Here is a 25,098-nt window from a genome sequence, read left to right on the forward strand (position 1 = left end):
CTCGGCGGCGCCCCCGAAGAGCTCGGCGTTGCGGCCGCGCAGGGCCCCCTCCACCAGCTGCGCCAGCACGGCCTTGGCGGCGGCGCCGGACACGGCGCTGAGCCGCGCCAGCAGCCGCGCCGCGGGCGCCAGGGCGGCGGCGTCGCCGCGCCGCAGCGCCAGGAAGAAGTGGTGGACGGCGGCGCGGACGGCGGGCAGCGCGTGCGCGGGGGGCAGCGCCCGCGGGAAGGGGCAGGCGGCCAGCAGCCGGCACGCGGCGTCGCCCACCTCGGCCCGGGGGTGCAGCAGCAGCTGCGCCAGGTCCGGCAGGTGCCGCGCCAGCGCCGCGCCCAGCGCCGCGCTCGCCGCCCCGCCGGCGTCGCCGCCGCCGTCCCACTGCAGCAGCAGCGCCAGGTTGCGCAGCAGCTGCGCCAGCTGCGGCTCCGGCAGCCGCCCCGCGTGGATCTGCGCCACGGCCGCCGCCACCGCCGCGGGCAGCGGGTCGGGCAGCACCGCGCAGAGCACGGCGTGCAGCTGCGGCGCCAGCGCCAGCTCCTCGGGCGTCTTGGCCAGCGCCAGCAGGAAGAACAGGGCCTCGGCGGCGCCGTGCGGGGCCGAGTACACGGCCAGCAGCCCCAGCAGCTGGTGCTGCCACAGGAAGCGCTTCCTCTCGAGCCGCAGCGTCTCCACGCAGAGCTCCCGCACGTGCGGCCGCAGCGCCTCCAGGAAGGGCACCGGGCGCGGGGGCCCCTCGGCGGGCGCGGGGCCGCCCCTGCCGTGCACCAGCTTCTGCAGGTTGAGCAGCAGCAGCTGCACCAGGCGGTCGCAGCCCTCGCGGACCCCGTCGTGCAGCGGCGGGCCCGGCTGCGACGAGGTGATGACGGAGGCGGGCATGGCCGTGCCCACCAGGAACTGCAGGATGCGGAAGGCGCCGGCCGAGGTCTGGGAGATGAGGTGAACCACCACGCCCACCACGTGCTCCAGCTCGTCGCGGGGCAGGGCCGAGAAGTGCTGGTGCAGCTGGTTGAGCACGGGCGGCTTCAGCGAGTCCACCAGCTCGGCCGAGACGGTGCCCAGCAGCGCCGGCGACATCAGCGCCAGCTGCAGCAGGAAGGGCACCGTGGCCTTGTGCTGCTCCCTGCCCGAGCCCAGGCTCTCGTGGAACATCCTCAGCAGCTCCTGCTTGATGGAGCCCGCGTGGCGCGAGGCCAGGTGGCCCAGGATGCCCACCACCGACGCGATCTTGGGCGCCCTCTTGTCGGCGCCCGCCGGCCCCGCCGCGAACGCCGCGTCGCCCGGGGCGGCCCCGTGGGCGCAGAAGTCCTTGAGGCCGCAGGAGAGCACCCGGCTGATGATGGTGCCCGGGAAGGAGGAGCCGATGTGGGCGACCACCCAGTCGAAGTGCGGCGAGTGCTGCACCGACGTGTCCAGCAGCGCGTCCACGCAGGCGTCGGGGCAGCCGCCCACCATGGCCGACAGGCACTGCGTGTAGATGTCCATGAGCGCCCGCGTGGCGGGGCAGCCCATCCACAGCTGCAGCAGCTCGTTCAGGTTGGCGGCGGGGGGCACCCCGGGCCGCCCGGCGTACTTGCTGCTCAGCTGCCCCATGAGCTCGCTGGCCCAGGCGGCCACGCCGGGCGCCCACGCCTTGGGGTTGGCGCCCACGAACTCGGCCAGGGCCCCGCGCACCTCCTGCACCACCTCGGCGCCCGCGCCGGCCTTGGGGGCTCCCGGGGGGCCCTCCCGCTGCAGGAGGTGGGCGCAGACCTGCTCGTCGAAGAGCCCCCGCAGGTGGTGCAGGGCGGCGTGGCGGGCGGGCGGGAGGCAGCGCAGCAGCCGCAGGGCGCAGCGGGCGTGCGCCGGCGGCGACAGCGGCGTGCCCTGCACCGGGTCCAGCCCGCTCAGGAAGGCCTTGATCTCCTGCGACAGCTCCTGGGCGCTGGGGAGGGAAGAAAAGGGGGTTAGAGGGGTGGAGGGACCCCCAGGGATGTCACACACACACACACACACACACACCCAGATCAGGAAAGCCTTGATCTGCTGGGAGAGCTCTTGGGCACTGGGGAGGGGGAGAAAAGGGGGTTAGAGGAGGGTTAGAGGGGTGGAGGGACCCCCAGGGATGTCACCACCGCCCCCTCCCAGATCAGGAAAGCCTTGATCTGCTGGGAGAGCTCCTGGGCACTGGGGAGGGGGAGAAACGGGGGTCAGAGAGGGGTTAGAGGGGTGGAGGGACCCCCGGAGCCCTCCCTGGGATGTCACCCCCCTCAAGGAGGGAGTCCTTCAACTCCTGGGGCAGCTCCGAGTGCTGGTGGAAGGGACAACGGGGGTGAAGGGGTGGAGGGGGGGTCCCGGTGGGAGGCATTCCCGGCTCAGGGGGTCCCGGGGGTCCCGTCCCATCCCCGGGGGGTTCCCGTAGGTACCTCAGGGGGGGCCTGGGGGGGGCCTGGGCCAGACCCGGGGGGGGAAGGGTTCCTGAGGAGAGGGGTGTATAGGGGTGGTTCTAGGGGTCCCGTCCCATCCCCGGGGTTCCCCGGGGACACCTGAGGGAGGGCCTGGGGGGGGGGGTTCGGTGGGAGGGGTTCCCGGGTCGGGGGTCCCGGTGGGAGGAGTTCCCGGGGGAGGGGGGTCCCGGGGGTCCCGTCCCATCGCCGGGGGGGGTCTCAGGGGTACCTGAGGGGGGGTCTGGGGGGGCTCGCGCCGCCCGGGGGGTCGCACAGCGCCGACATGGCGGCGGCGGCCGGACCGGGGCGGCTGCGCATGCGCCGGGAGGGGCCTCACTCCCCCGCGCTCTTCCCTCCGCGCCCGCGCCCGCGCGCGATCGTTCCGCCCTGCGGAGGTTCCGCCTCCCCTCCGGTGTCACAGGAAAAGGCGTCCCCCAGGGGTGTCCCCTCCTCCCCCGGGGGTGTCCCCTCTCCCCCACGGACAGACACACGGATAGAAGCCACCGACTTGATTGCTGGTGTGAACTGGGGACACTGGTGTGAACTGGGGACACAGACTGGGATACTGGTGTGAACTGGGGGCACTGGGGCTCCAAAGCCCCACCTGGGAGTTTTCCAGCCCCGGGTCTCCTCGTCCTCCGGGGACGGCGTCGACAACGGTGGACGAAGAAAATAGACGGGAATATTTTAATGAATCATTAAATAGTAACAATAAACAGCAACAATTAGGAATCAGCCCCCAAAGTGACCCTGGTGACAAACTGGGCACCCCGCAGGGACTCTGGTGCCAGGAGGCGTCCCCAGTGCCACTGGGGAGGGGACACCAGTGACCCTGGGGATGAACGGGTGACAAGAAGGTGACGCCGGTGTCCCCAGTGCCCCTGGTGACACTGGGGAGAGGGAGGTGACACTGGTGCCCCCCTGGTGACCCCAGTGACAAACTGGTGACACTGGTGGGACTCAGGTGATCCCAGTGAAGGACAGGTGGCCCCAGTGCTGGGGAGGTGACACTGGTGGCCCCAGTGACAAACCGGTGCCAGAGAGGTGACCCCAGTGCCACTGCTGAGAGGGAGGGGACACCGGTGACCCCGGTGCGGGTCAGGTGCCCCTGGTGCCCGGGGATGTCCCCGGGGGTGTCTGCAGGGGTGTCTCCGGGGGTGTCTCCAGGGGTGTCTCCGGGGGTGTCCTCGCTGTCCCCAGGGGCTCCTCCTCTTCCATCTCGACGTCGCCGCTTTTCCTCTTTCTCGTTTCCATCTCCGGTTTTCTCCCCGCGGCCGCCGCCGCTTCCAGCGCTGGGGGGACACCGGGGGAGGGGGGGGGTCAGAAGTGTCCCCAGTCGTGTCCCCACCCCCCGCGGGACACCTCCGGTGCCTCCCCCCCCCGAATTCTCACCCCGTTTCGCCGCTCCCCGCAGCCGCTTCAGCTCCTTCCGCCGCCTCTTCCCCCACAGCGGGGGCGGCACCGACACCGCCGGGCCCGACCTGCACCGGAGACACCCCAGGGACCCCCTTCAGCCACCGGCACCGGCTGGGGGGGCACCGCAGGGGTAAAGGATGGGAGGGTCTCACCGCCGCTTCTGCCGCCGCCCCCGCGCCAGCTCCCGCCGCCGCTTGAACAGCTTCTTACGGAGCTCCTGGGGGGGGCACGGGGGGTTAACGGGCACCGGAACATCCCCCACCCCGCGCCTCCCGATCCTACCGGAACACACTACACCCCAACGTTTGTTCTCGCCCCCCCGGACCCCACCAGGCCCCCCCGGGACCCTCCCGAACCCTCCGTTCACCGTCCGGGGCCGGTTGATTTTCCCCCCAATCCCCATCGCGCTCCCACGTGGTCTTAAGGACCCGCTTCCGGTTTGTCTTCACTTCCGGGTCAATAACCCCGCCTCTCCTCCCTCTCCCGGCATCCATTGGCCCGTCCCCGCGCGCTTCTGCCTCTGATTGGAAGCCCCTCTGTGTGGCTAAGCCCCGCTCCTTGCTCTCTGCGGGAATGCCATTGGCTTCTGCGCGCGCGCGCCGTCGCTGATTGGTGGGTAGCGCTGCGGCCCCGCCCACAACCGAGGGTATATGAATGCCAGACGCGATCTGCCGTTCTCTTTTCCGTACCGGGAGGGCGGCGGGGCTGGAGCAGGGTCGGTATTGGGGAAGGGGGGGGCGGCTCGGGTATCACCGGGAGGATCGGTGGGGGGACACCGGCGGGGCTCCTCCCGTTCTTGGCGGGCCCCGGCGGGCCCGTGCCGGGGCCTGTGATGTGCGGAGGGAAAGCAGAGACCGGCGCGAAGTCTTCGGTGCCGGCGGTCGCGTCCGCCGGTCCCACCCTCACACGCCGGGACAGACAGACAGACCCACCCTGCCCGGAGGGCTCCGAGACGTCCGGGGGCCGCCGTTTCACCGCCGCTTTTCTGCTCCACAGGATCCGCACGGGAACGGGGAGACGCCGCTGGACCGCGCGGGCACCGCCGGGGCTCCGGGGAGCCCGGTTTGGATCCTAAAATCGTTAATAAAGTGCTCAAAAATCCGCTTGTCTCGTGTAGTTCTTCGTTACCGGTGCGACCCTCGTTACCCGTGACTCCTTTCTCGGTGTTTGGGGAGGGGGGGTCCGTAATCCCATTCCCGGCAGCGGGGAGGATCCGTCACCCCTTTCCCAGTGGTTGGGAGGGATCCATCACCCCCATTCCTGGAGAGGGGTCGTGATCCTTCTTTCATTCCTGGGAAGGGGTCCGCGATCCCATTCCCAATGATGAGGGAGGGTCCGGGGACCTTTTTCCGGTGGTTGGGGAGGTCCATGACCCCCTTCCCAGACATTCCAAGGACCCCTCAAGCCCCTCCAGGGACTGCCCAAATAGTCCAAAGACACCCCCCCAGGACTCCCCTCCAAACATTCCAAGGAACCCGCAAACCCCCTCAGGGGTCGACCAAGCTGCCCTCCAACCCCAAGGGAGCCCCCCAAGCATTCCAAGGACCCTCCAACCCTCGCCAGGGACCCCCCATTCCCTCTTTTTAGGGGGCTCCCCTCCCCTTCGTTTGCGGGTGTCCCGCGGTCCTCCCACATCCCCTCTCTATGATCCCGCTCGGCCAGAGCGGCCCCTCCAGTGCGGCCCCTCCCCGGAAGTGGCCGCAGGGGGTTCAATGGCGGCCGCTCGCTGGGCCCTGGCGCTCGCCCGCGGGGCCGCCCCGGTGGCGCTGGGGCTGTTTTTCTGGGTGGCGATGGCCGGGGGCGAGCAGCACCGCCTGGACAGCCTCAAGGTACCGCCGACGGCTCCTCGGCACCCCCATGGGGGAGCCGGAGACCCCCGTGACCCCTTTTGTGTCCCACTTTCCAGGCCCTTCCCGAGGCGAACTCGCAGGTTTTGGCGGAGCGGCGCCGCCACAACGAGCTGATCATGGCGGCTCTGCGGGAGGCGGCTGAGACCGACGAGAACGTGGCGCGGCGGCCCGTGCCGTGGCGAAAGTGACGTCAGCACCGGGAGACCCCCCCTCTCACCCCCCCTCCCCAACTCCCGGTAAAGACCCCCGGTAACTCCCAGGCGGAACCGTCAGTGTGGGACGCAGTTTGCGCACCGACTGGTTTAGCTGACTGGCGTTGCAACGCACGGACCCATTTCACGTTACATACTTCCGGCGCCGCCGTGTCCCCTCACGGGGAGGCCTCACTGCGCGCGGGGTCAGCGGCGGTTCCTGGCGCCGTTCAGGCCCCGCTGCGGCGGGAGTGACGTCAGCACCGGGAGGCCTTCGGTAACGACGCCCCTAAAACCTTCCGTTAATCCCCCCTCCGTTAATCAGGCGGAACCTTCGTGGGGGGACGCGGTTGCGCGCGGAGCCGCGCGACCAGCGCTACACGGACCCGATTTAGCGCCGCGCACTTCCGGCGCCTCTTCCGGCGCCGCCATGTCGCGCCCCGGGGAGGTCTCGCCCGGGTCGGGGCCGGCGCCGGCGCAGCCACGGCCGCTCTTCGGGGGCTGCCTGAGCTGCCGCTTCGTGTGCGGCGCGGGGCTGCTCCTGGCGGCAGCGTGGCTGTACCAGGGCCCGCGGAACAGCATGAAAAGGGGGATCCCGCCGTCCATGGGCACCATCGCTCAGATCACCTTCGCCCTCAGTGAGCGACGGGGGAGCTTTTCGGGGGGGGGGGGGGAGGGAAGTGGGGATGTGGGTGATGAGGGAGGGAGGGTGGGTTGGCGTTTCCATGGCAACGGGAGGGGCACGAGGGGGGGGGGTTGGGGGTTCCAAAGGAAGCGGGGGGGGGGGTCCCGGGGTATTTAAAAGGGGGGGTGGGGGTTGCCATGGTAACGAGGGGGGTCCTGGGACCGGGGGATCGAAATGGGGGATTTGGGGGGGGGGGGTGAGGTCCCGAAACTGGGGGATTTAAAAGGGAGGGTTGGGGTTGCCATGGCAACGGGGGGGGTTTCCCATTAGGGGAGGGTTTGGCGGTCTCTATTGATGGGGGGGGGCCTTGGGGGGGGTCTCGGGACTGGGGATCAAAATGGGAGGGGGTTTGGGGATCCCATGGGAACGAGGGAGGGGTGAAAAGGGTCTAATGGGGGCGGGGGGTGACCCGGGGGGGGGGGGATGGACAACCCAGTGACCCCTTCTTGTCCCCCCCCTCAGGTGTGGGGGCCTGGGGCGTCGTCATCCTCTGGGACCCCGTGGGGAAACAGCTGCCCAAGCAGCCCTGAGGAGGGGCTGGGGCCCCCCAGGAGCCCCCCACAAAACCTTCGGGACCCCCCCCCCGAGGGTGACAACGGGGTGGACTCCTAATAAAGCTGCTTTGCTTTCCTAATTCTGTTTTTGGGAGGGGGGCACAGCTGAGGTTTATTTGGGTCTGTGGGTCTCTGGGAGGGGGGGTTGGGGTCCCCCAGCCCCTCCAATATTACAAGGATCCCCCAGAACCCCCAGGACCCCCCTCCCCGGGAGCAGCAAGGGGGTGAGACCCCCCAATAAAGATGCTTTGCCCCCCCCCCCCCCCTTGTGTGTTTGGGGGGGGACACAGAGACAGGATTTTGGGGGGGGGCACAGCTGAGGTTTATTTGGGTCTGGGGGTCCCTGGGGGGTCCCCACAGAAAGGTTTGGGGGTCCCCAGGCCCCTTCCCCTCCTCAGCTCCCCTCCTTCTTGGCCACGATGACGACGGCGGAGGGGACCAGACCTGGGGGGGGAAGGGAGGCAACAATGGGACCCCCAAAGCCTGAGAGACCTCAGAGACCCCCCTGAAACTGCCCTGGGAACTCGAAACCCCCCCAGGTCCCCAAAAAACTCCAGAGACTCCCCAGGAATCCCCCTCAAACCCCCTTAGGGACCCCTAAACATTCCAAGGACCCCCCCAAGAGACCCCCCCAGACATGCCAAGAACCCCCCCAATTACCCCAAAGACCCCTCAAACCCCCCTGAAGTCCCCTCAAACATTCCAAGGACTCCCCCAAGAACCCCCCCAAACCCCCTGGGGACCCTCTAAAACCTCCTTCAGAATCTCCCAAACCACCTGGAACCCTTCAAGAGATCCCCTCCAAACCCCACAACCCCACTCAGGGTCCCCCAAACATTCCAAGGAACCCCCCAGGAAACCCCCCAGACATGCCAAGAACCCCCCCAATGACCCCCCAAACCCCCCTGAAGTTCCCTCAAACATTCCAAGGACTCCCCCAAGAACCCCCCAAACCCCCCAGGGACCCCCTGAGACCCCCCCAGGAATCTCCCAAACCACCTGGAACCCTTCAAGAGACCCCCCCCAAACCCCACCCTGGACCCCCCCAAACCCCCTCAGGGTCCCTCAGACATTCCAAGAACCCCCTAAGGACCCCCCAAACATTCCAAGAACCCCCTAAGGACCCCCCAAACATTCCACGAACCCCCCCTAAAGACCCCCCAAACATTCCAAGAATCCCCTCAATCCCTGCCAGGGACCCCCCAAAACCCCTCAGAGCCCCCCCCCCCCCCCGACCCTCCTCGGGGGCCCCCCAAACAATTCCAGCCCCCCCCCCAAATTCCTCACCCAGCTCCTGGAGGGGTTTCTCCATGTCCTCCTCGGTGAAGAGCCTCTTGGGAAAGGCCGTGCGGAGGCTGAAGGGCTCCGGGGGGCTCTGGGGGGGTTCTCCTGTGCTCCCAGTGCTCCCAGTGCTCCCAGTGCCCCGGTTGAGCTCCACGAAGAGCCGCACGGCCGCCAGCGGCTCCCGCGCCCGGAACCGCTGCGTGAGCGCCCGCCCGTCCGGGAGACGGACCTGGGCAGGGGGAGAAGAGCACCCTGAGACCCCCCCTGGGTCCCCCCGGATCCTTTGGGATCACCCACGTCCCCCCCTGCAGCCCTTGGGACCCCCCCAATCCTTCAGGATCCACCCCCCGATCCCCACCAAGACCCTTCAGGATCCGCCCCCCCCCACGGATGCTCACGACCCCCCTGGATTGTCCCGGTCCCTTGGGACCCCACTGGATCCCCCCTGATGTCCCTGGAATGTTTGGGATTCCCCCCCCGGTCCCCCAGAATGTTTGGGACCCCCCCAGATTCCTCGGGATCTCTCCCTGGATACTTCAGGTGGTCCCCCCCCCCAATCCCTCAGGATCCCACCCAATCCCCCCCAATCCCTCAAGATCCCACCCAATCCCTCAGGATCCCACCCAATCCCCCCCAGATCTCCCCAGTCCCCAATGTCCTTTGGGACCCCCCGATCCCTCAGGACCCCCCTGGATCCTTCCAAATCACCCAGATCCCCCCTGGATCTCCCCAATCCCTCAGGACCCCCCTGGATCCTTCCAAATCACCCAGATCCCCCCTGGATCTCCCCAATCCATTAGGACCCTCCCTGGATACCCCCAAAATCCTTCAGGATTCCCCCCTGAACCCTTTATGACCCCCCTGAATCCTTTGGGATCCCCCCCAATCCCTCAGGACTGCCCGGATCCCTCGGGATCCCCCCATTCTGTACCAGGATCCGGCACTGGTCGTATTCCCACAGGACCCCCCCGATCCCTTGGAAAGCCCATGGATCCCTTGGGATCTCCCCCCCCTAGTCCCTCAGGACTCCTCTGGACCCCCCCAGATCCCGGGGGATCCCCCCGCTCCGTACCTGGATCCGGCACTCGTCGTATTCCCGCGGCGCCGGCGGCTCCGCCCCGGGGGGAGGGGTCTGTGGGGGGGGCTCAGCGGGGGAGGGGGCGAACTGGGGGGAGGGGGAGGGGGGGTTGGGGATCCACTCGACCCCCCCCCCCATGTGATCCCTGCAGAACCTGCTGGGTCCTGGCAGGTCCTGCTGGATCCCCCCCCCCCGATCCCGGTGGGATCTGCTGGGTCTCAGAAGGATCCCCCCCAATCCTTTGGGATCCCCCCAATCCCTCAGGACCCCCCTGATCCCTTGGGATCCCCCTCAATCCTTTGGGATCCCCTCAATCCTTTGGGATCCCCTCAATCCTTTGGGATCCCCTCAATCCCTCAGGACCCCCCTGATCCCTTGGGATCCCCCTCAATCCTTTGGGATCCCCTCAATCCTTTGGGATCCCCTCAATCCTTTGGGATCCCCCCAATCCCTCAGGACCCCCCTGATCCCTTGGGATCCCCCTCAATCCTTTGGGATCCCCTCAATCCTTTGGGATCCCCTCAATCCCTCAGGACCCCCCGATCCCTTGGGATCCCCCCAATCTTTTGGGATCCCCCCAATCCCTTGGGATCCCTCTCAATCCTTTGGGATCCCCCCAATCCCTAGGGATCCACCCCAATCCTTTGGGATCCCCCAAATCCCTCAGGACCCCTCAATCCTTTGGGATCCCCCCAGTCCCTCAGGACCCCCCGATCCCTTGGGATCCCCCCCAATCTTTTGGGATCCCCCCAATCCCTAGGGATCCACCCCAATCCTTTGGGATCCCCCCAATCCCTCAGGACCCCCCTGATCCCTTGGGATCCCCCAAATCCCTCAGGACCCCCCTAACCCCTGGGGATCCCCCCCAATCCTTTGGGATCCCCCCTCTCTCACCCTCTGTGCTCTCTCAGCCTTGTCCCGCTCGATCTTCTCCTTCACCCGCTGCCTGGGGGGAAATTCCTGGATTTTGGAGGGGCTTGGGGGGGTTCCTGGGGGTCTGGGGGGTCCCTGGGGGTGACCCCGGGGGTCTAAGGGGGAGGTTTTGGGGTGACCTTGGGGGTCTGGGGAGAGGCTGCGGGGTCCCCAGGGGTTTTGGGGAGGTCTAAGGGGGGTTGTGAGGGGGTCCCTGGGGGGTCTGGGGGGACTTAGGGAGGTCCCTAAGGGTTTTGGGGCGACTCTGGGGGTCTAAAGGGGGGAGGGTTTGGGGGTCCCCAGGGCTCTGGGGGGGAAGTTTTGTGGGTCCCTTGGAGTTTTGGGGTGACCCTGAGGGGTCCCCAAGGGTCTGGACGGTCCCTGGGAGTGACCCCGGGGGTCTAAGGGGGAGGTTTGGGGGGAGTTCTCTGAAGGTTTTGGGGTGACCTTGGGGGTCTAAGGGGGAGATCTGGGGGGGGGGGCTCTGAAGGTTTTGGGGTGACCCCAGGGGTCTAAGGGGGAGATCTGGGGGGGGTCTTTGGAGGTTTTGGGATGACCTTGGGGGTCTAAGGGGGAAGTTTTGGGGGAGTTCTCTGAAGGTTTTGGGGTGACTCCAAGGGTCTGGGGGGAAGTTGGGGTCACAGAGGACTCCGGGTTGGATTTCTGGGGTGTCTCCCGGGATTTTTGGGGGTCCCCCCTCACCGGGCCGCCCTCTCCTCGGCGCGGTCCCGGCGTCGTTCCTCGGCCGCCCGGCGCCGCTCCTCGTCCCGGCGCCACTCCCGCAGCCGCGACAGCTCCTGCCCCCGGCGCCGCCGCTCCCGCTCCTGCCCCGCGGCCAACAGGAGCCTGGGGGGCACCCCGACATCAGGGGGGGACACCCCGAAAACAGGGGGATCCCAAAACCCCGGGGGAAACCCTCCCTGAACCCCCAAACCTGGGGGACGCTGAACCCCCCGGCGCCGCCGCTCCCGCTCCTGCTCCATGGTCAACAGGAGCCTGGGGGGCACCCCGACATCAGGGGGGGACACCCCGAAACCGGGGAGGGACTCCCCGAAATTGGGACACCCCCCTGAACCCCCAAAACCACTGGGGAAACCCTTCCTGAACCCCCAAACTTGGGGAACACTGAACCCCTCGGCACCACTGCTCCTGCTCCTGTCAACAGGAGCCTGGGGGGCACCCCAACACCAGAGGGGGACACCCCGACATCGGGGGGCACACCCCGAAACTGGGACACCCCCCTGAACCCCCAAAACCACCAGGGAAACCCTTCCTGAACCCCCAAACACCAACCCCCCCGCCCCTGCCCCGCAGCCAACAGAAACCTGGGGGGCACCCCGAAATCTGGGACACCCCCAAACCCTGGGAGAAACCCCCCCCAACCCACCCCCCCGAACCCCCAAACCCAGGGAGAAACCCCCCACCCCCCCGAACCCAGGGTCTCCCCCAAAACCCCAAACCCAAGACACCCTCAAACCCAGGGGAACCCCCGCCTCAAATCCCAAGCCCCCCCCTCCCCCCAAACCCCCACATTTGGGGGTGACACCCCCCCCCTCACTTCTGGGTCTCGTCCTCCTCCTGGGGCTGCCGGAGCCCCCCCAAATTCGGGGGGATCCCCCCGGGGATCCCAAAACCCGGGGGCAGTTCAGGGTCTGAATCCGAGTCGGGGTCGTCCTCGTGGGCCACCAGCCTGGGGGGGGCACGGGGGGGTCAGGGGGGTCTCAGGAGGGTCCTTGGGGGTTTGGGGGGAGGTTAGGGGGTCTCAAAGGGGTCCTGGGGGGGGTTTTGGGGAGGGGTCGGGGGGGTTTAAGGGGTCCTGAGGGGTTTTGGGGGGCTGTCGGGTGGATCCTTGGGGTTTTGGGGAGGGTCCCAGGTGGGTCCTGGGGGATTTGGGGGAGGTTGGGGGGGGCCTCAAAGAGGTGCGGGGGGGGGGGGGTTGGGGGTGTCCCAGGTGTTTTTGGGGTGTTATAGGTGGATTTAGGGGGGTCGAGGTGAGGTTTGGAGGTGTTTTTGGGGGTCCCCCAGGGTGTTTTGGAGGGTCCCGGGGAGTTTTCAGGGGTCCCAAGCGGTTTTGGGGTGGTTTGGGGGTTTTTCGGGGGTCCCCCCTCACCAGTCCATGGCCGGTTCCACCCCGCGGTTCCCGGTCAGCGCCAGCGCCTTCGCCCTGCGGGGACCCCTCGTTAACACCGGGACCCCCCCCGGGTCCCCCAACCCCCCCCCTTGGTCCCCCAAAACTCCCCCCGGTTACCGCATCTCATCCCAGGGTCCATGTCCCTGTCACCGGAGCCACCGGGACCCCTCCCGACTCCCTTCCCGAGGTTACCGGAGCTACCGGAGCTACCGGAGCCTCTTCTCGGTGTCCCGGGACCCTCCAGAGTCCCATCCCGGGCGCGCTTCTCCCGTTTACCGGAGCCCCCCCTCGACCCCTCTCCCGGTTACCGGAGCCACCGGGACCCTCTCGGGGGTCCCCAGGGCCCCTCTCCAGGTTACCGGAGCCTCTCCTCGCGTTACCGGAGCCCATCCTAGGATACCCTTAGTCCCTTCCCGATGTTCCGAGTTCCATCCCAAGACCCCTCTCCCGGTTACCGGAGCCACCGGGACGCCCCCCGGGAGTACCCAGGCCGCCTCCCCCGTTGCCCCGCGCTTCACCCCGTTCCACCCCGTTCCCCCCCCCCGGTGCCCCCGGTCGGTCTCTCACGCCCGGCGAGCCCCGAATCCCATTTCCAGCAGCGCCTCGAGGGCCCGGCCGGGCCCGGCCTCGCCACCCGCCGCCATCACGGCCCGGCCGGTCACGTGACCGCCCGCGCGCCGGGTCACGTGAGCGACCCCGCTGACGGCGGCCCGGGGGGGACACAAAGCGAGACGCGATCGCGTCCCGAGCGCGGAAACGGGAGAGGAACCGAAAATAACCCGAAATGGCCCCAAAATTGTGCGAAAAAAACCTTGAAAGCGGCACTAAAATGTGAGCAAAGGACCCCAAAACGGTCCCGAGGTCCTTAAGGTGGTCCCGAGACTCTTAAACTGGCCCGGAAATCCTGCAGGGCATTTCGGGGGGGCCCTAAGAGGGTTGGGGGGGACGGGAGGGAGTCGGGAGGGGGGGGCCTGGGGGGGGTCCTGGGGCAAATTTGGGGGCTTCTGGAGGGTCCTGGGGAGGATCTGGGGGGTCCTGGGGCAGATTTGGTGGAGTTTGGGGCTCCTGGGGCAGATTTAGGGGGTCCAGGCAGAATTTGGGTCCCCCACCCGCCCCTCCTCCCCCCACCTGAAGGTCTCCCCCTTTACCCTCCCCCACCCCGGGGGTCCCATCCCCCCCCCAAAATGGGGGTCAGCGTCCCCTCCCCCCCTTCCCAAACCGAGGCCACGCCCACTGGAGGTGGGGAAGGGGCGTTTATTGGGGTCCCCCCTAATTTGGGGGTGGGTTTCAGGAGCTGGAGCAGAGGTGGCGCTGGCGGGGGGAGGGGCGCTCCGGGGGGAGGGGCGGGGCCGTGGGGGTGACCCCCCCTTTCCCCTCCCCCTCCTCCTCCCCCCCTTCTCCCTCCTCTTCCTCCTCCCCTTTGGGGGGGGCGTTGGCGGCTCCGAGCAGGGGGGGATCTGTGGGGGGGGGAGGGGCTGTGAGACCCCCAACCCAAAACTGGGGGGTCCCTACCGCAAATTTGAGCCCCCCTCCCCCCCAAATCTGGGTGTGACCCCCCCCCTCCAAATCTGGGCCCCCCACCCCATAATCTGGGTGTTCCCCCCCAAGTCCGGGCCCCCCCCCCCAAAAATCAGGGGGTTCTCCCCCGAATTTCGGGCCACTCCCCCCAAAACCTGGGTGTGTCCCCCTCAAATTTTGGCCCCTCCCCTCCAAATTTGGACCCCCTTCTCTGCAAATCGTGGCCCCTCCCCCCCAATGTGGGCCCCTCCCCCCAAATCTGCCCCTCCCCCAGCCCAGGGAGGTGAATTTGGGGGTGTTTTTGGGGGTGCAGGGCCCCTCCCCCACCTTTGTCTGGCTCCGAGGGTCCCACGATTTCGGGCTCTTCCGAACTCTGGGGGCATTCTGAGGAATCTGGGGGTGGGGACTCACATTAACACCCCCCCAAATCCCCCCTAAGACTCCCCCAAACCTCCCCTCCCCCCCAAAAAATCCCCCGAAACCCCCATTTGTTGCCCCCCAAAAAGTCCCTGTCCCAAAGCCCCTCCCCCCCAGCCCCCCAAACCCTCTGCCCCACTCCCCAAAGCCCCCCCAACTCCCTCAGACCCTCCCCCACCCCCTCAGCCCCCCAAATCTCCCCTCTCCCTCTATTCCCCCCCTCAGCCCCTCCCCCACCCCTCACCTTGCCCCTCCCCCTCCCCAGGGGGGTCTCCGTGTCCTTCGCTCCTCGTGTCCTGTGGGGGGGGAGGGGTCACAGGTGAGCAAAGCCCCTCCCCCAAACTCCTCCCCCCCCTTCCCCCCTCTCCCACCCCCAGACTCACCTGCGGGGGGGCCCGGGGGGGGCGGGGCCAGGGGCTGCCCCTCCCCCACTGCAGGTACCCCCCCAGGGTCAGCAGAGCCAGGAGGGTCCAATTCCCCACGACCCCCAGGAGGGCACAGGTGAGCGGGAAGTGGTACAGCAGGTACCTGGGCAGGTGAGGGGGACAGGTGAGACAGGACAGGTGAGAGGGGACAGGTCAGACAGGGACAGGTGAGACAGAACAGGTGAGACAGGACAGGTGAGACAGGGACAGGTGAGAGGGGACAGGTGAGACAGGGACAGGTGAGACAGGACAGATGAGACGGGACAGGTGAGAGGGGACAGGTGAGACGGGACAGGTGAGAGGGGACAGGTGAGACAGGGACAGGTGAGACAGGGACAGGTGAGAGGGGACAGGTCAGACAGGGACAGGTGAGACAGAACAGGTAAGACAGGGACAGGTGAGACAGGACAGGTGAGATGGGACAGGTGAGAGGGGACAGATGAGAGGGGACAGGTGAGAGGGGACAGGTGAGACAGGACAGATGAGACGGGACAGGTGAGAGGGGACAGGTCAGACAGGACAGGTCAGACAGGACAGGTCAGACAGAAACAAGTGAGAGGGGACAGATGAGACAGGACAGGTGAGACAAGGACAGGTGAGACAGGGACAGGTGAGACAAGGACAGGTAAGACAGGTGAGACGGGTGAGGGGGAAGTGGTACAGCAAGTACCTGGACAGGTGAGACAGGGACAGGTGAGACAGGTGAGACAGGTGAGTGGGAAGTGGTACAGCAGGTACCTGGCACAGGTGACAAGGGAGAGGTGAGAGAGGACAGGTGAGACAGGTGGGACAGAGGGCTGGGGGTCCAAACCCCCCTCCGAATTACCTGAGCCCACTGACGTGGGCGTGGACACAGGGGGTGGGGCTGGGGGCAGGTTTGGGGGTCCAGGGGCAGATCAGGGGTTCGATTTTGTGTCTGGGGGCAGGTTGGGGGGCAGGATTTGGGTCTGGGGGTCCCTCCAGCCCCCCCCCTCCCCTTACCTGAGCCCACTGAAGTGGGCGTGGACCCTCAGCTGGGCCCTGTAGAGCTGCACCCGCCGGCTCCGCAGCTCCAGCACCACCTCCACTGTCGGGTTGTACTGGGGGGCACAGGGGGGTCACAGGGGCTGGGACCCGCCCCATAAAACCCGCCTGGACCCCCCAAACCACCCCTGGGACCACTTGGGACCCCCCAAACCACCCCTGGACACCCTGGGACCCCCCCAGACCCCCCCAGGTCCGAGCCCGTTCAGTTCCACCTCCAGGATCTGTGCCTGCTCTGGCCCCCCTGGGACACCCCAAACCCCCTGAAACCCCCCCAAATCCCCCCTGGGACGCCCCCAGGCCCCCCTAGAGCCCCCCACTCACGGGGTCCTCGCGGTAGCGGTCCATCAGCTCCACCTCCAGGGTCTGGGTTTGCTCCGCGAAGCCGCTGAGGAAGAGTCCGGCGAAGGCCACGGTGTGGAGGGTCCTCAGCAGGCGGGAGCGGTAATGGAGCATGGTCTGGGGGGGGGAGACCCCCAAATTGGGGAGGGGAACCCCAAATCAGACCCCAAATCCCACCCCAGACCCTCAGCAGGTGGGAGCAGTAATGGAGCATGGCCCAAGGGGGGGGCAAAGACCCCCAAATCACACCGCAGAGCCCCCAAAACCCCACCCCAGAGCTCCCTAATCCCACCCCAGCGTGGCCTGGGAGGGGGGAGACCCCCAAATCAGCCCCTCATGGCCCCCCAGATCACATCCCCCCAGCACCACAGATCCATGAGCCCCCCTCAGTCCCACAGATCAATGGACACCCCCCCGGGGGTCCTGGGGGTCTCACCGAGCGCGCGGATGAGGCCAAGGGTCTCCCCCCGGCCCCGTAACAGGTCACGGCCACCATGAACATGCCGAGCTCCCGGTTCACCGGCGACTCCGGGAGCTCCAGCTCCAGGGACACCCGGTACAGCTGCCCGTACAGGAGCACCTGGACAGGTAAAGGCACAGGTGAGACAGGTGAGGGGGGAAAATGGTGGGAAATGTGAGGGAAAAACAGCAGGAAACGTGAGGGGAAAAAGGGCGGGAAACGTGAGGGGAAAATGGTGGGAAACGTGAGGGGAAAATGGAGGGAAACGTGAGGGGAAAAATGGCGGGAAACGTGAGGGGAAAAAGGGAGGGAAACGTGAGGGGAAAATGGCGGGAAACGTGAGGGGAAAATGGCGGGAAACGTGAGGGGAAATGGAGGGAAATGTGAGGGGAAAAATGGCAGGAAATGTGAGTGGAAAAAAGGGTGAAAAATGTGAGGGGAAAATGGCAGGAAACATGAGGGGAAAATGGCAGGAAACGTGAGGGGAAAATGGTGGGAAACGTGAGGGGAAAATGGTGGGAAACGTGAGGGGAAATGGAGGGAAATGTGAGGGGAAAAATGGCAGGAAACGTGAGTGGAAAAAAGGGTGAAAAATGTGAGGGGAAAATGGCGGGAAACGTGAGGGGAAAATGGCGGGAAACGTGAGGGGAAATGGAGGGAAATGTGAGGGGGAAAATGGCAGGAAACGTGAGTGGAAAAAAGGGTGAAAAATGTGAGGGGAAAATGGCAGGAAACGTGAGGGGAAAATGGTGGGAAACGTGAGGGCAAAAATATTTCTTACCCCCCTTATTTTTAGCCCTCCCCTTCATTTCTCCCCTCCCTACTTTTACATCTCCCATATTTTTACCCCTCCCATAGTTTTGGCTTCCCCCCCATTTTTATGCTCCGTATTTTTGGTCTCCCCATATTATTTACTCCCCCTACTTTTGTCCCTCTCCTTATTTTGCCCCCCTCCATACTTTTTACCCCCTCCCCTATTTTTAGCCCCCCCCCCCCCATCCCCAAATTTTTGGGTTCCCCTCCATTTTTATACTCCCTGGTTTTGCCCCCTTTCTTTTTTTATGCCCCGTATTTTGCCCCTCCCCTCCAATATTTTTGGGGTCTCCCCTATGTTTTGCCCCCCCCCCCATATTTTTCACCTCTCCCATTTTGGGCTCCCCCCCCCTATTTTTGAGTTCTCCTCCATGTTTTCCCCCCACAATTTTGTGATCCTCCCCCCTAAATTTTTTTGGGCCCCACCCCCATATTTTTTACCTCTCCTCTATATTTGGGGGGCACCCTATATTTCCCCCCCCCCCAGTTTTTGGGCCCCCCCACCTTCTCGCGGTGCTCCCCCAGCAGGGACACGTTGGCCGTGGGGAAGGAGCAGAGCTCGGGGGGGGCAACATCACAGTCCGACCTGGGGGGGCCAAATCGGGGGGTCATGGGGTGTAAAAGGAGGGTACAGACCCCCCCCAAACCCCCCAAATATCCCCAGACCCCCCCAAACCAGGTACACGACGGTGCCCATGGGCATGGGGGGGGCAGGTGTCTCCCTTCACCCCTGACCCCCCAAACCCCCCTGGATCCCCCCAACCCCCTGGACCCCCCCAGACCCCTCCAAACTCTCAGGACCCCCCCAGAACTCCCCAGTCCCCCCCAAGACCCACCTGAACTCCGGCTGATGATGGTGCCCATGGGCATGGAGGTGGTCCCACATCCCTCCTGACCCCCCCGGTGCCCCCCGACCCCCCCGGCGCCCCGTGCCCCCCCCCCCATGCCCACCTGAAGCCCCCAGCCCCACCTGAACCCGGGTGCCACCCATGACCATGGAGCAGGAGGGGGGGGTCCCACATCCCCCCTCCCCCCTGACCCCCCGGGACCCCCCGGTGCCCCCCAACCCCCCTGGTGCCCCGTGCCCCCCCTATGGCCCCCTAGCCCCACCTGGAGCCCCCAGCCCCACCTGGAGCCAGGTGCCACCCATGACCATGAAGCAGGAGGGGAGGGATGGGGGTCCCACATCCCCCCTCCCCCCTGACCCCCCGGGACCCCTCGGTGCCCCCCAACCCCCCCAGCTCCCCGTGCCCCCCCTATGCCCCCCTAGCCCCACCTGAAGCCCCCAGCCCCACCTGAACCCGGGTGCCACCCATGACCATGGAGCAGGAGGGGGGTCCCACATCCCCCCTCCCCCCTGACCCCCGGGACCCCCCGGTGCCCCCCAACCCCCCCGGCGCCCCGTGCCCCCCCCGTGCCCACCTGAAGCCCAGGTGCACGGGCCGCACGACGGTGGCCATGGGCAGGTAAGCCCAGTAGAAGGTGCCGTAGAGGAAGATGGAGGCCCAGAGCAGGAGGAGCCCCAGGCACAGCAGGAGCCCCCCCCGCAGCAGCGCCCGCCGCGCCCCCCGCCCCACCTGAGCCCCCCACTGCAGCAAGGGGGGGGACACGGCCACCCCCGAGCCCCCCGGCGCCATCCCGAGCCCCTCGGCTGCGGCGGGAGGGCGGGAGAGGGGGAGAACCCCATGGAAAGGCTGGGGAAGGAAAAAAAAAGGGGGAGAGGTTAGGAAGGGAGGGGTGGGGGGGGGAGGGGAGAGGAGAGACGGGCGGGGGGGGAGAGGGAGGGGTTGACCCCCCACACACAGAGGGGTTGGGACCCCCAGAAACCCCCTCCGACCCCGCAGAGCTGTGGGGCACCCCAGAAATCTATGGGGCACCCCCAAAATCTATAGGGCACCTCCCCACAAATCCCCCCTTCGGGCTCCCAGATTTGGGGGGGGCTGGATAAGGGGGGAGGGGTTGAGGGGAGGGGCGGGGGGGTGAGGGAGGGGTTGACCCCCCACCCACAGATGGGTTCAGCCCTCAGAAACCCTCCAGAGCTGTGGGGCACCCCTAAAAATCTATGGGGCACCCCCAGATCCCCCTCTTGAGCCCCTCGGGATCTCTGGGGCACCCCCAAAATCTATGGGATACTCCCGAAGACCACCCCTCCAGCCCCCCAAAATCTATGGGGGACCCCCAACTCCCCCCAGATCAATGGGGCACCCCCAGCCCCCCATCCAGCCCCCCAAAATCTATGGGGCACCCCCGAACACCCCCAGCCCCCCAGATCTGCGGGTCCCAGGGGGTCCGAAGTCTCGGGGGGGTCCCAGGGCTTGGGGGGGTTCGGCGTTTTTGGGGCGGTTTCTGGGGCGGTATCTGGGGGGTTTCCGAGCGGTTTGGGGCGGTTTTTTGGGGGGGTTGGAGCGATTTTCGGGGCGGGTTTAGGGGATTTTGGGGCTGTTTTTAGGGGGGAGGTTTTGGGGAGGTTCTGAGGCGGTTTTCTGGGGGGGTCGGGGCGGTTTTGAGGTTGTTTTTAGGGAGGTTTGGGGGGGGGGGTCCTGAGGCGGTTTCTGGGGCGGGTTTGAGGTGGTTTCACGCGGCCGTTCTGGGGCGATTTCTGGCGGTTTTTGGGCGGGGGGGTTGGGGCGGTTCTGGGGCTGTTTTTAGGGGGGTTTTCGAGGGGATCCCGGGGCGGTTTTGGGGTTTTTTTTTGGGGGGGGTCTCGCGTCGTTACCGGTTGCCGGAGCCCTCCCGCTTCGCGCCACGCCCTGGCCACGCCCCTCGCCGCGCCCCTTCCGGGTACAGGCCCCGCTCACCACCCAACTCCATTGGTCTATGCCGAGCTTGGCTCCGCCCCTCCCTCCACACACCACGCCCATGCCTGCTCGTCACGCCTCTTCGAAAAAGCCACGCCTACTTTCATCACCAGATGTGGTCTAAGCCCCACCCACTCGCTAACAAGCCACGCCCGGCACCTGGCCACGCCCAATGCGGACCCGCCTGGTGAGGCCCCGCCCATGGAACCGCCCCTTCCCCGCCCTCGGCCCCCGCCCATTGCGGCCCCTCCGGGCCCCGCCCTGTTTCCATGGCAACGAGAGGATAATTTTTTGGGGGGGGAGGGGTCCGGGGGGGGTTGGGGGGGTCCTTGGGGGGGTTTTGGGGGGTCAGGGCGGGATTGGGGGTCTCTGGGGGGGTTTAGAGGGGTCCAAGAGGGGGTTGGGGGGGGGGTCCCTGGAATGGGTTTAGGGGGGTCCGTGGGGGGTCCTTGGGGGGTTTATGGGGGGTCTAAGAGGGGTTGGGGGGGGGATTGGGGGATCCCTTGGGAGGGTCCATGGGGGGTTTAGAGGGGTCTCCAGGGGAGTCAGGTTGTGACGGGGGGGTCCCTGGGGGGGTTCAGGTGGATTTAGGGGGGTCCTTGGAGGGGTTTAGGGGGGTCCTTCGGGGGTTTGGGGGAGCTGGGAGGTCCCTGGGGGGACCATGGAGATTTGGGGGGGGGTCGAGGGGGATTTGAGGGGGGTCCAGAGATTGAGGCCCATTGGGGGGAGGGTCCCCATAACCCCGCCCCTCCCCCTCCGTTCTGCCGCATCCTCCGATATTTGAGGGGGGGGGGGAACCCCCAAACCGGGGAGGGGGAGGGGCAAGGAAGGGGTGGGGGAGGAGCAGGGGCGTCTCCCTTCCCCCCCCCATCGCCCCCCTCTCCCTTCCCGACCCCCCCCCAAGGTGGTTCCGCCCCCTCCGAGCAGCCGGGACCGAGAGGCTGCGGATCCAGGTGGGGGGGGAGGGATTTTGGGGGTCCGGGGGGGGTATTTTTGGGGGGTCTCGAGGTGGAGGGGGCAGGATGGGGGAGGGGGATTGGGGGGGGCAGCGGAGAATCGGGAATTTGGGGGGTTGGAGGGGGATTTGGGGGGGATTTGGGGGGGGGCAGAGGATGGAGAAGGGGATGGGAAGGGGATATTTCGGGGGGGGATTTTGGGGGGTCTCGGGGAGGGGGGGGGGCAGGAGGGGGGAGGGGGGTTGGGGGGGGGCAGCGGAAAACCGGGAATTTGGGGGGAATTTTGGGGGGGGGCAAATGATGGAGAAGAGGATGGGAGCGGGATTTGGGGGGGGGGGGGGGGATTTGGGAGGGTCCAGGGGGGTCTTTGGGGCAGGACATGGGGGGGGGGGAGGAAATTTGGAAAAGGGGCTTCTGGGGCGGGGGGGAACTGGGGGGGGAAGGGGGATGGGGGGGGGGGATATTGGGGTCCTGGGGGGGAATTTTGGGGAGGCAGGATGGGGGAGGGCAATTTTGGGGAGGGGGGGGATTCTTGGAGAGGGAGGAGAGAACTGGGAATTGGGGGGATTTGGGGAGCAGGAATTGGGGAGAGGGGACTTGGGGGGGGGTTAAGGTATTTTGGGGGGGCTCCCACATTTTTGCCCCCCCCAAGCCCCCCTAAAATCCTTTCGGAGGGGTCGCAGCTTTCCCACCCCCCCATTTCCCCCCTCCCCCGGGGTGTTTGGGGTATTTTGGGGGGGTCTCACATCTCAGGGTGCCCCCCCAAGCCCCTTAAAGCCCTTTTTGGGGGGGGGGTGTCCCACATTTTTGACCCCCCCAAGGGTATTTTAGGGGGGGAAGGTCCCACATTTTAAAGCCTCCTGGGGAGTCTCCCAGCTCTCAGGGTGCCCCCCGCCCCCCAAAGACCCCCCTCCCCCGGGGGTGTTCGGGGTATTTTGGGGGGTCCCACATCTCGGGGTGCCCCCTCAGCCCCCCCATGAAGGGAGAGCCCCCCCCCAGCAGCACCTTGAGCGTGGGCCAGGCCCGGAAAATGGTGGAGCAGCTCAAGATCGAGGCCTCCCTGTGCCGGGTCAAGGTCTGGGGGGACCCCCGGGACCCCCCCCGGGCCCCCCGTTATTGGGGGGGAACCTCGAGGGGGAGGGGAGGGAGGGGGGGTGGGATTTGGGGGGGTGGGGAGGGGACAAATGGGGTTGGGGGGAAATTTGGGGGGTTTGGGAGGGGATTTGGGGGAAATTTGGGGGGGATTTGGGAGGGGATTTGGGGGGCATTGGGGGGAAATTGGGGGATGGGGGGGGATAAGAGGAGATTTTTGAGGGGGGCAAAGGGAGGATTTGGGGGTTCAGAGGGTGAATTTGGGGGTTCAGAGGGAGCATTGGGGGGTCACAGGGAGGATCTGGGGGATGAAAAGGTGCATTTGGGGTATTAAGAGGTGGATTCGGGGATTCAAAGGGTCGATTTGTGGGTTCAAGGGGTGGATTTGGGGGTTCAAATGGGGCTGAGGGAAGATTTGGGGGGGTCCAGAGGGTGGATTTGGGGGTTCAAAGGGAGGATTTGGGAGATCAAAGGGTGGATTCAGGAGTTCAAAGGGTCGATTTGTGGGTTCGAGGGGTGGATTTGGGGGTTCAAATGGGGCTGAGGGAAGATTTGGGGGGGTCCAGAGGGTGGATTTGGGGGTTCAGAGGGTGGATTCGGGGGTTCAGAGGGAGGATTTGGGGGATCAAAAGGGAGGTTTTGGGGGTTCAAAGGGAGGATTTGGGGGATCAAAGGGTGAATTTGGGGGTTCAAAGGGAGGATTTGGGGGTTCAAAGGGAGGATTTGGGGGATCAAAAGGGTGGATTCGGGAGTTCAAAGGGTCAATTTGTGGGTTCGAGGGGTGGATTTAGGGGTTCAAATGGGGCTGAGGGAAGATTTGGGGGGGTCCAGAGGGTGGATTTGGGGGTTCAGAAGGAGGGTTTGGGGGTCCCTGACCCCGAATCCCCCCCCCAAGGTGTCCAAGGCGGCGGCGGAGCTGCTCAGTTACTGCGAGGCCCACGCGTGCGAGGACCCCCTGCTGACCCCCGTGCCCACCTCGGAGAACCCCTTCCGGGAGAAGAAATTCTTCTGTGCCCTCCTTTAGGACCCCCCCCCAAAAATCTGGAACCTCCCCACAAAAATTTGGGACCCCACACACGCACTTAGAGCCCCCCCCCACACACTTTGGGGGCTTTTTTACCCTGAAAATGAGGGAGAAAAGGGGGGTTGGGGCCCCCCCTCTGTCGGGTCAGGGATCCCCACACACGTAAAATGGGGACCCCCCCGACCCCCCCAAATCACCAGGAGTCCCAGTGAAGGGTTGGGTTGGGCACAGCTCTGGAATGGGGGGCTTTGGGGAGGGGGTTGGGGGGATTTTGGGGGTGTTCCCCCCCCCCAAAAGGTTTCAGTGGTGGGCTCAGGGAAGGTTCCCACGGCTTTGGGGGAGGAGGGGGGAAGAGGTGGCTCCCCCCCTCCGGCAGCCCCCCAAAAATCACCCCGTGACCCCCCCGACCCCCCCATCACACTTCAGACACCTCCCCCCCAAAATGGAGAAACCCCCCCAAATTCCCTCCCAGCCCCCCAGTTCTGCCCCCCCCCCCCCAAATAGGGATCTCTTAAATCTCCCCAAACCCCCATCCCACCTCCCCTGACCTCCCTAAATTTTGGGGGACCCCCCCAGACCCTCCTCCAGCTCCGTAGACCCCCCTATAACCCCTGGGGGGGGGGTAAAATTAGAGGGGGTCCCCCAATTTTGGGGGGTCCCCGCTGTGTCCCCCCCCCCAATAAACACGTTGGTGGCACAGACGAAGCCACGCCCCTTTTTGGGGGCCCCAAATTGGGGGAAGGGGGGGGAGTGGGGTGGAACTCCCCAAAATGTTGGGGACAGTCCCCCAAACCCAGGTCAGCTGTGCCTGGATGGGGTAAAATGGGGGGGGGGGGATTGAGGGGGGACCCCCTTAAATTTGGGGGGTGAGACCCCTCAAAGGTGCGGGAATTGGGGGTGTGGGGAGGGGGGGACCCCAAAACCTGGGGGAAAAGGAGGGGGAGGAGGAAGAAGAAGGAAGGGGAAGCAGGAGAAAGGTGGGAGGAAGAAAAGGGGAGGGAAAGAAAGAGGAAAAGGAAAGAGAGGAGGAAGAGGAAAAGGAAAGAGAGGAGGAAGAGGAAGAAAAAAGGAGACAGGAGGAGGAGGAGAAAAGAGGAAGAGGAAGGAGGAAGAGAAATGACGAAGGGGAGGAAAGAGGAGGAGAAAGGAGGAAGGAGCCGGAGGAAGGAGGAAAAGGAAGGAAGAGAAAGGAGGAGGAAGAGGAAGAAGAGGAAGAAGGAAGGAGGAAGAGGAAGAACAAGGGAATGAGGAGGGGGAAGGAGGAAGAAGAAGAAAAATGGGAAGGAGGAAGAGGAAGAAAAAGAGGAAGGAGGAAGAGGAAGGAAACAAGGAAGAGGCAGAAGAACCCCCTCCACCCTGAGGAGGGTCCGGGCGGGTTGAGGAGCCCCTTGGGGTCTCCACCCCTTCCATGGGACCCCCCCTCAGCCCCACGGGACCCCTTCGGACCCCCCCTCAACCACATGGGACCCCCAGCCCCACCCCCCGAGCAGCCTCAGCCCCATGGGACCCCCCAGATCCCCCCTAAAGCCCCCCAGCCCTCAGACCCCCCCTCAACCCCATGAGTTCCCCCCAGGCCCCCGTCCCAGCCCTCCCCCGCCCCCGTGAACCCCCAGCGGCCTCCCCAGCAGCCTCTCTGCCCACACCCAACATGGCGGCGCCCGCAGCCGCCTCAGCCGGGCGTTGCCATGACACCCCCGCGCATGCGGGCT

General features: G+C 66.2%; 6 protein-coding genes and 1 non-coding gene across 9 annotated transcripts; 4 read left to right on the forward strand and 3 right to left on the reverse strand.

The window, feature by feature from the left end:
• INTS5 (integrator complex subunit 5) lies at positions 1-2,720 on the reverse strand (the record flags this gene model as incomplete). The annotated part of the gene is made up of 2 exons (XM_032677559.1): positions 2,650-2,720; positions 1-1,918 (listed from the first exon to the last, which is right to left on the reverse strand). Coding segments are annotated over exons 1-2 (1,974 nt in total), but the record flags the coding sequence as incomplete, so codon positions are not given.
• A 798-nt stretch (positions 2,721-3,518) lies between these two features.
• On the reverse strand, positions 3,519-4,353 carry CUNH11orf98 (chromosome unknown C11orf98 homolog). Its single transcript, XM_032677560.1, has 4 exons — positions 4,204-4,353; positions 3,989-4,053; positions 3,813-3,901; positions 3,519-3,712 (listed from the first exon to the last, which is right to left on the reverse strand). Exons 1-4 carry the CDS (start codon positions 4,237-4,239, stop codon positions 3,519-3,521), a joined length of 384 nt encoding a protein of 127 aa, XP_032533451.1. The 5' UTR covers positions 4,240-4,353.
• Positions 4,354-4,622: 269 nt separating this feature from the next.
• Positions 4,623-4,756, forward strand: LOC116781811. Its single transcript, XR_004354987.1, has one exon. It is a non-coding gene; the product is annotated as a small nucleolar RNA SNORA57 (small nucleolar RNA).
• Positions 4,757-5,523: 767 nt separating this feature from the next.
• LOC116781804 (ubiquinol-cytochrome-c reductase complex assembly factor 3-like) lies at positions 5,524-6,012 on the forward strand. The gene is made up of 2 exons (XM_032677567.1): positions 5,524-5,665; positions 5,743-6,012. The coding sequence occupies exons 1-2, from the start codon at positions 5,549-5,551 to the stop codon at positions 5,872-5,874; spliced, it is 249 nt and encodes an 82-aa protein (XP_032533458.1). The 5' UTR covers positions 5,524-5,548; the 3' UTR covers positions 5,875-6,012.
• On the forward strand, positions 5,948-7,373 carry DMAC1 (distal membrane arm assembly complex 1). The gene is made up of 2 exons (XM_032677566.1): positions 5,948-6,515; positions 7,025-7,373. The coding sequence occupies exons 1-2, from the start codon at positions 6,308-6,310 to the stop codon at positions 7,090-7,092; spliced, it is 276 nt and encodes a 91-aa protein (XP_032533457.1). The 5' UTR covers positions 5,948-6,307; the 3' UTR covers positions 7,093-7,373.
• Positions 7,194-13,515, reverse strand: UBXN1 (UBX domain protein 1). Of its 3 annotated transcripts, none has more exons than XM_032677565.1 (8): positions 12,625-13,515; positions 12,501-12,592; positions 11,949-12,080; positions 11,093-11,236; positions 10,373-10,424; positions 9,473-9,565; positions 8,404-8,629; positions 7,194-7,560 (listed from the first exon to the last, which is right to left on the reverse strand). In XM_032677565.1, exons 1-8 carry the CDS (start codon positions 12,658-12,660, stop codon positions 7,511-7,513), a joined length of 825 nt encoding a protein of 274 aa, XP_032533456.1. In that variant the 5' UTR covers positions 12,661-13,515; the 3' UTR covers positions 7,194-7,510. The 3 variants fall into 3 exon arrangements, with proteins under 3 accessions (XP_032533456.1, XP_032533454.1, XP_032533455.1); XM_032677563.1 differs by having other exon boundaries at positions 7,195-7,560; positions 12,501-12,554; positions 13,089-13,515; XM_032677564.1 differs by having other exon boundaries at positions 7,195-7,560; positions 12,501-12,599; positions 12,632-13,515.
• Positions 13,516-16,712: 3,197 nt separating this feature from the next.
• LOC116781801 (guanine nucleotide-binding protein G(I)/G(S)/G(O) subunit gamma-3-like) lies at positions 16,713-23,753 on the forward strand. Its single transcript, XM_032677562.1, has 4 exons — positions 16,713-16,846; positions 21,222-21,270; positions 22,243-22,348; positions 23,261-23,753. Exons 1-4 carry the CDS (start codon positions 16,741-16,743, stop codon positions 23,387-23,389), a joined length of 390 nt encoding a protein of 129 aa, XP_032533453.1. The 5' UTR covers positions 16,713-16,740; the 3' UTR covers positions 23,390-23,753.
• Positions 23,754-25,098: the final 1,345 nt, after the last annotated feature.

Source organism: Chiroxiphia lanceolata, unplaced genomic scaffold, assembly GCF_009829145.1.
Source record: "Chiroxiphia lanceolata isolate bChiLan1 unplaced genomic scaffold, bChiLan1.pri scaffold_65_arrow_ctg1, whole genome shotgun sequence".
Classification (NCBI taxonomy): Eukaryota; Metazoa; Chordata; class Aves; order Passeriformes; family Pipridae; genus Chiroxiphia; species Chiroxiphia lanceolata.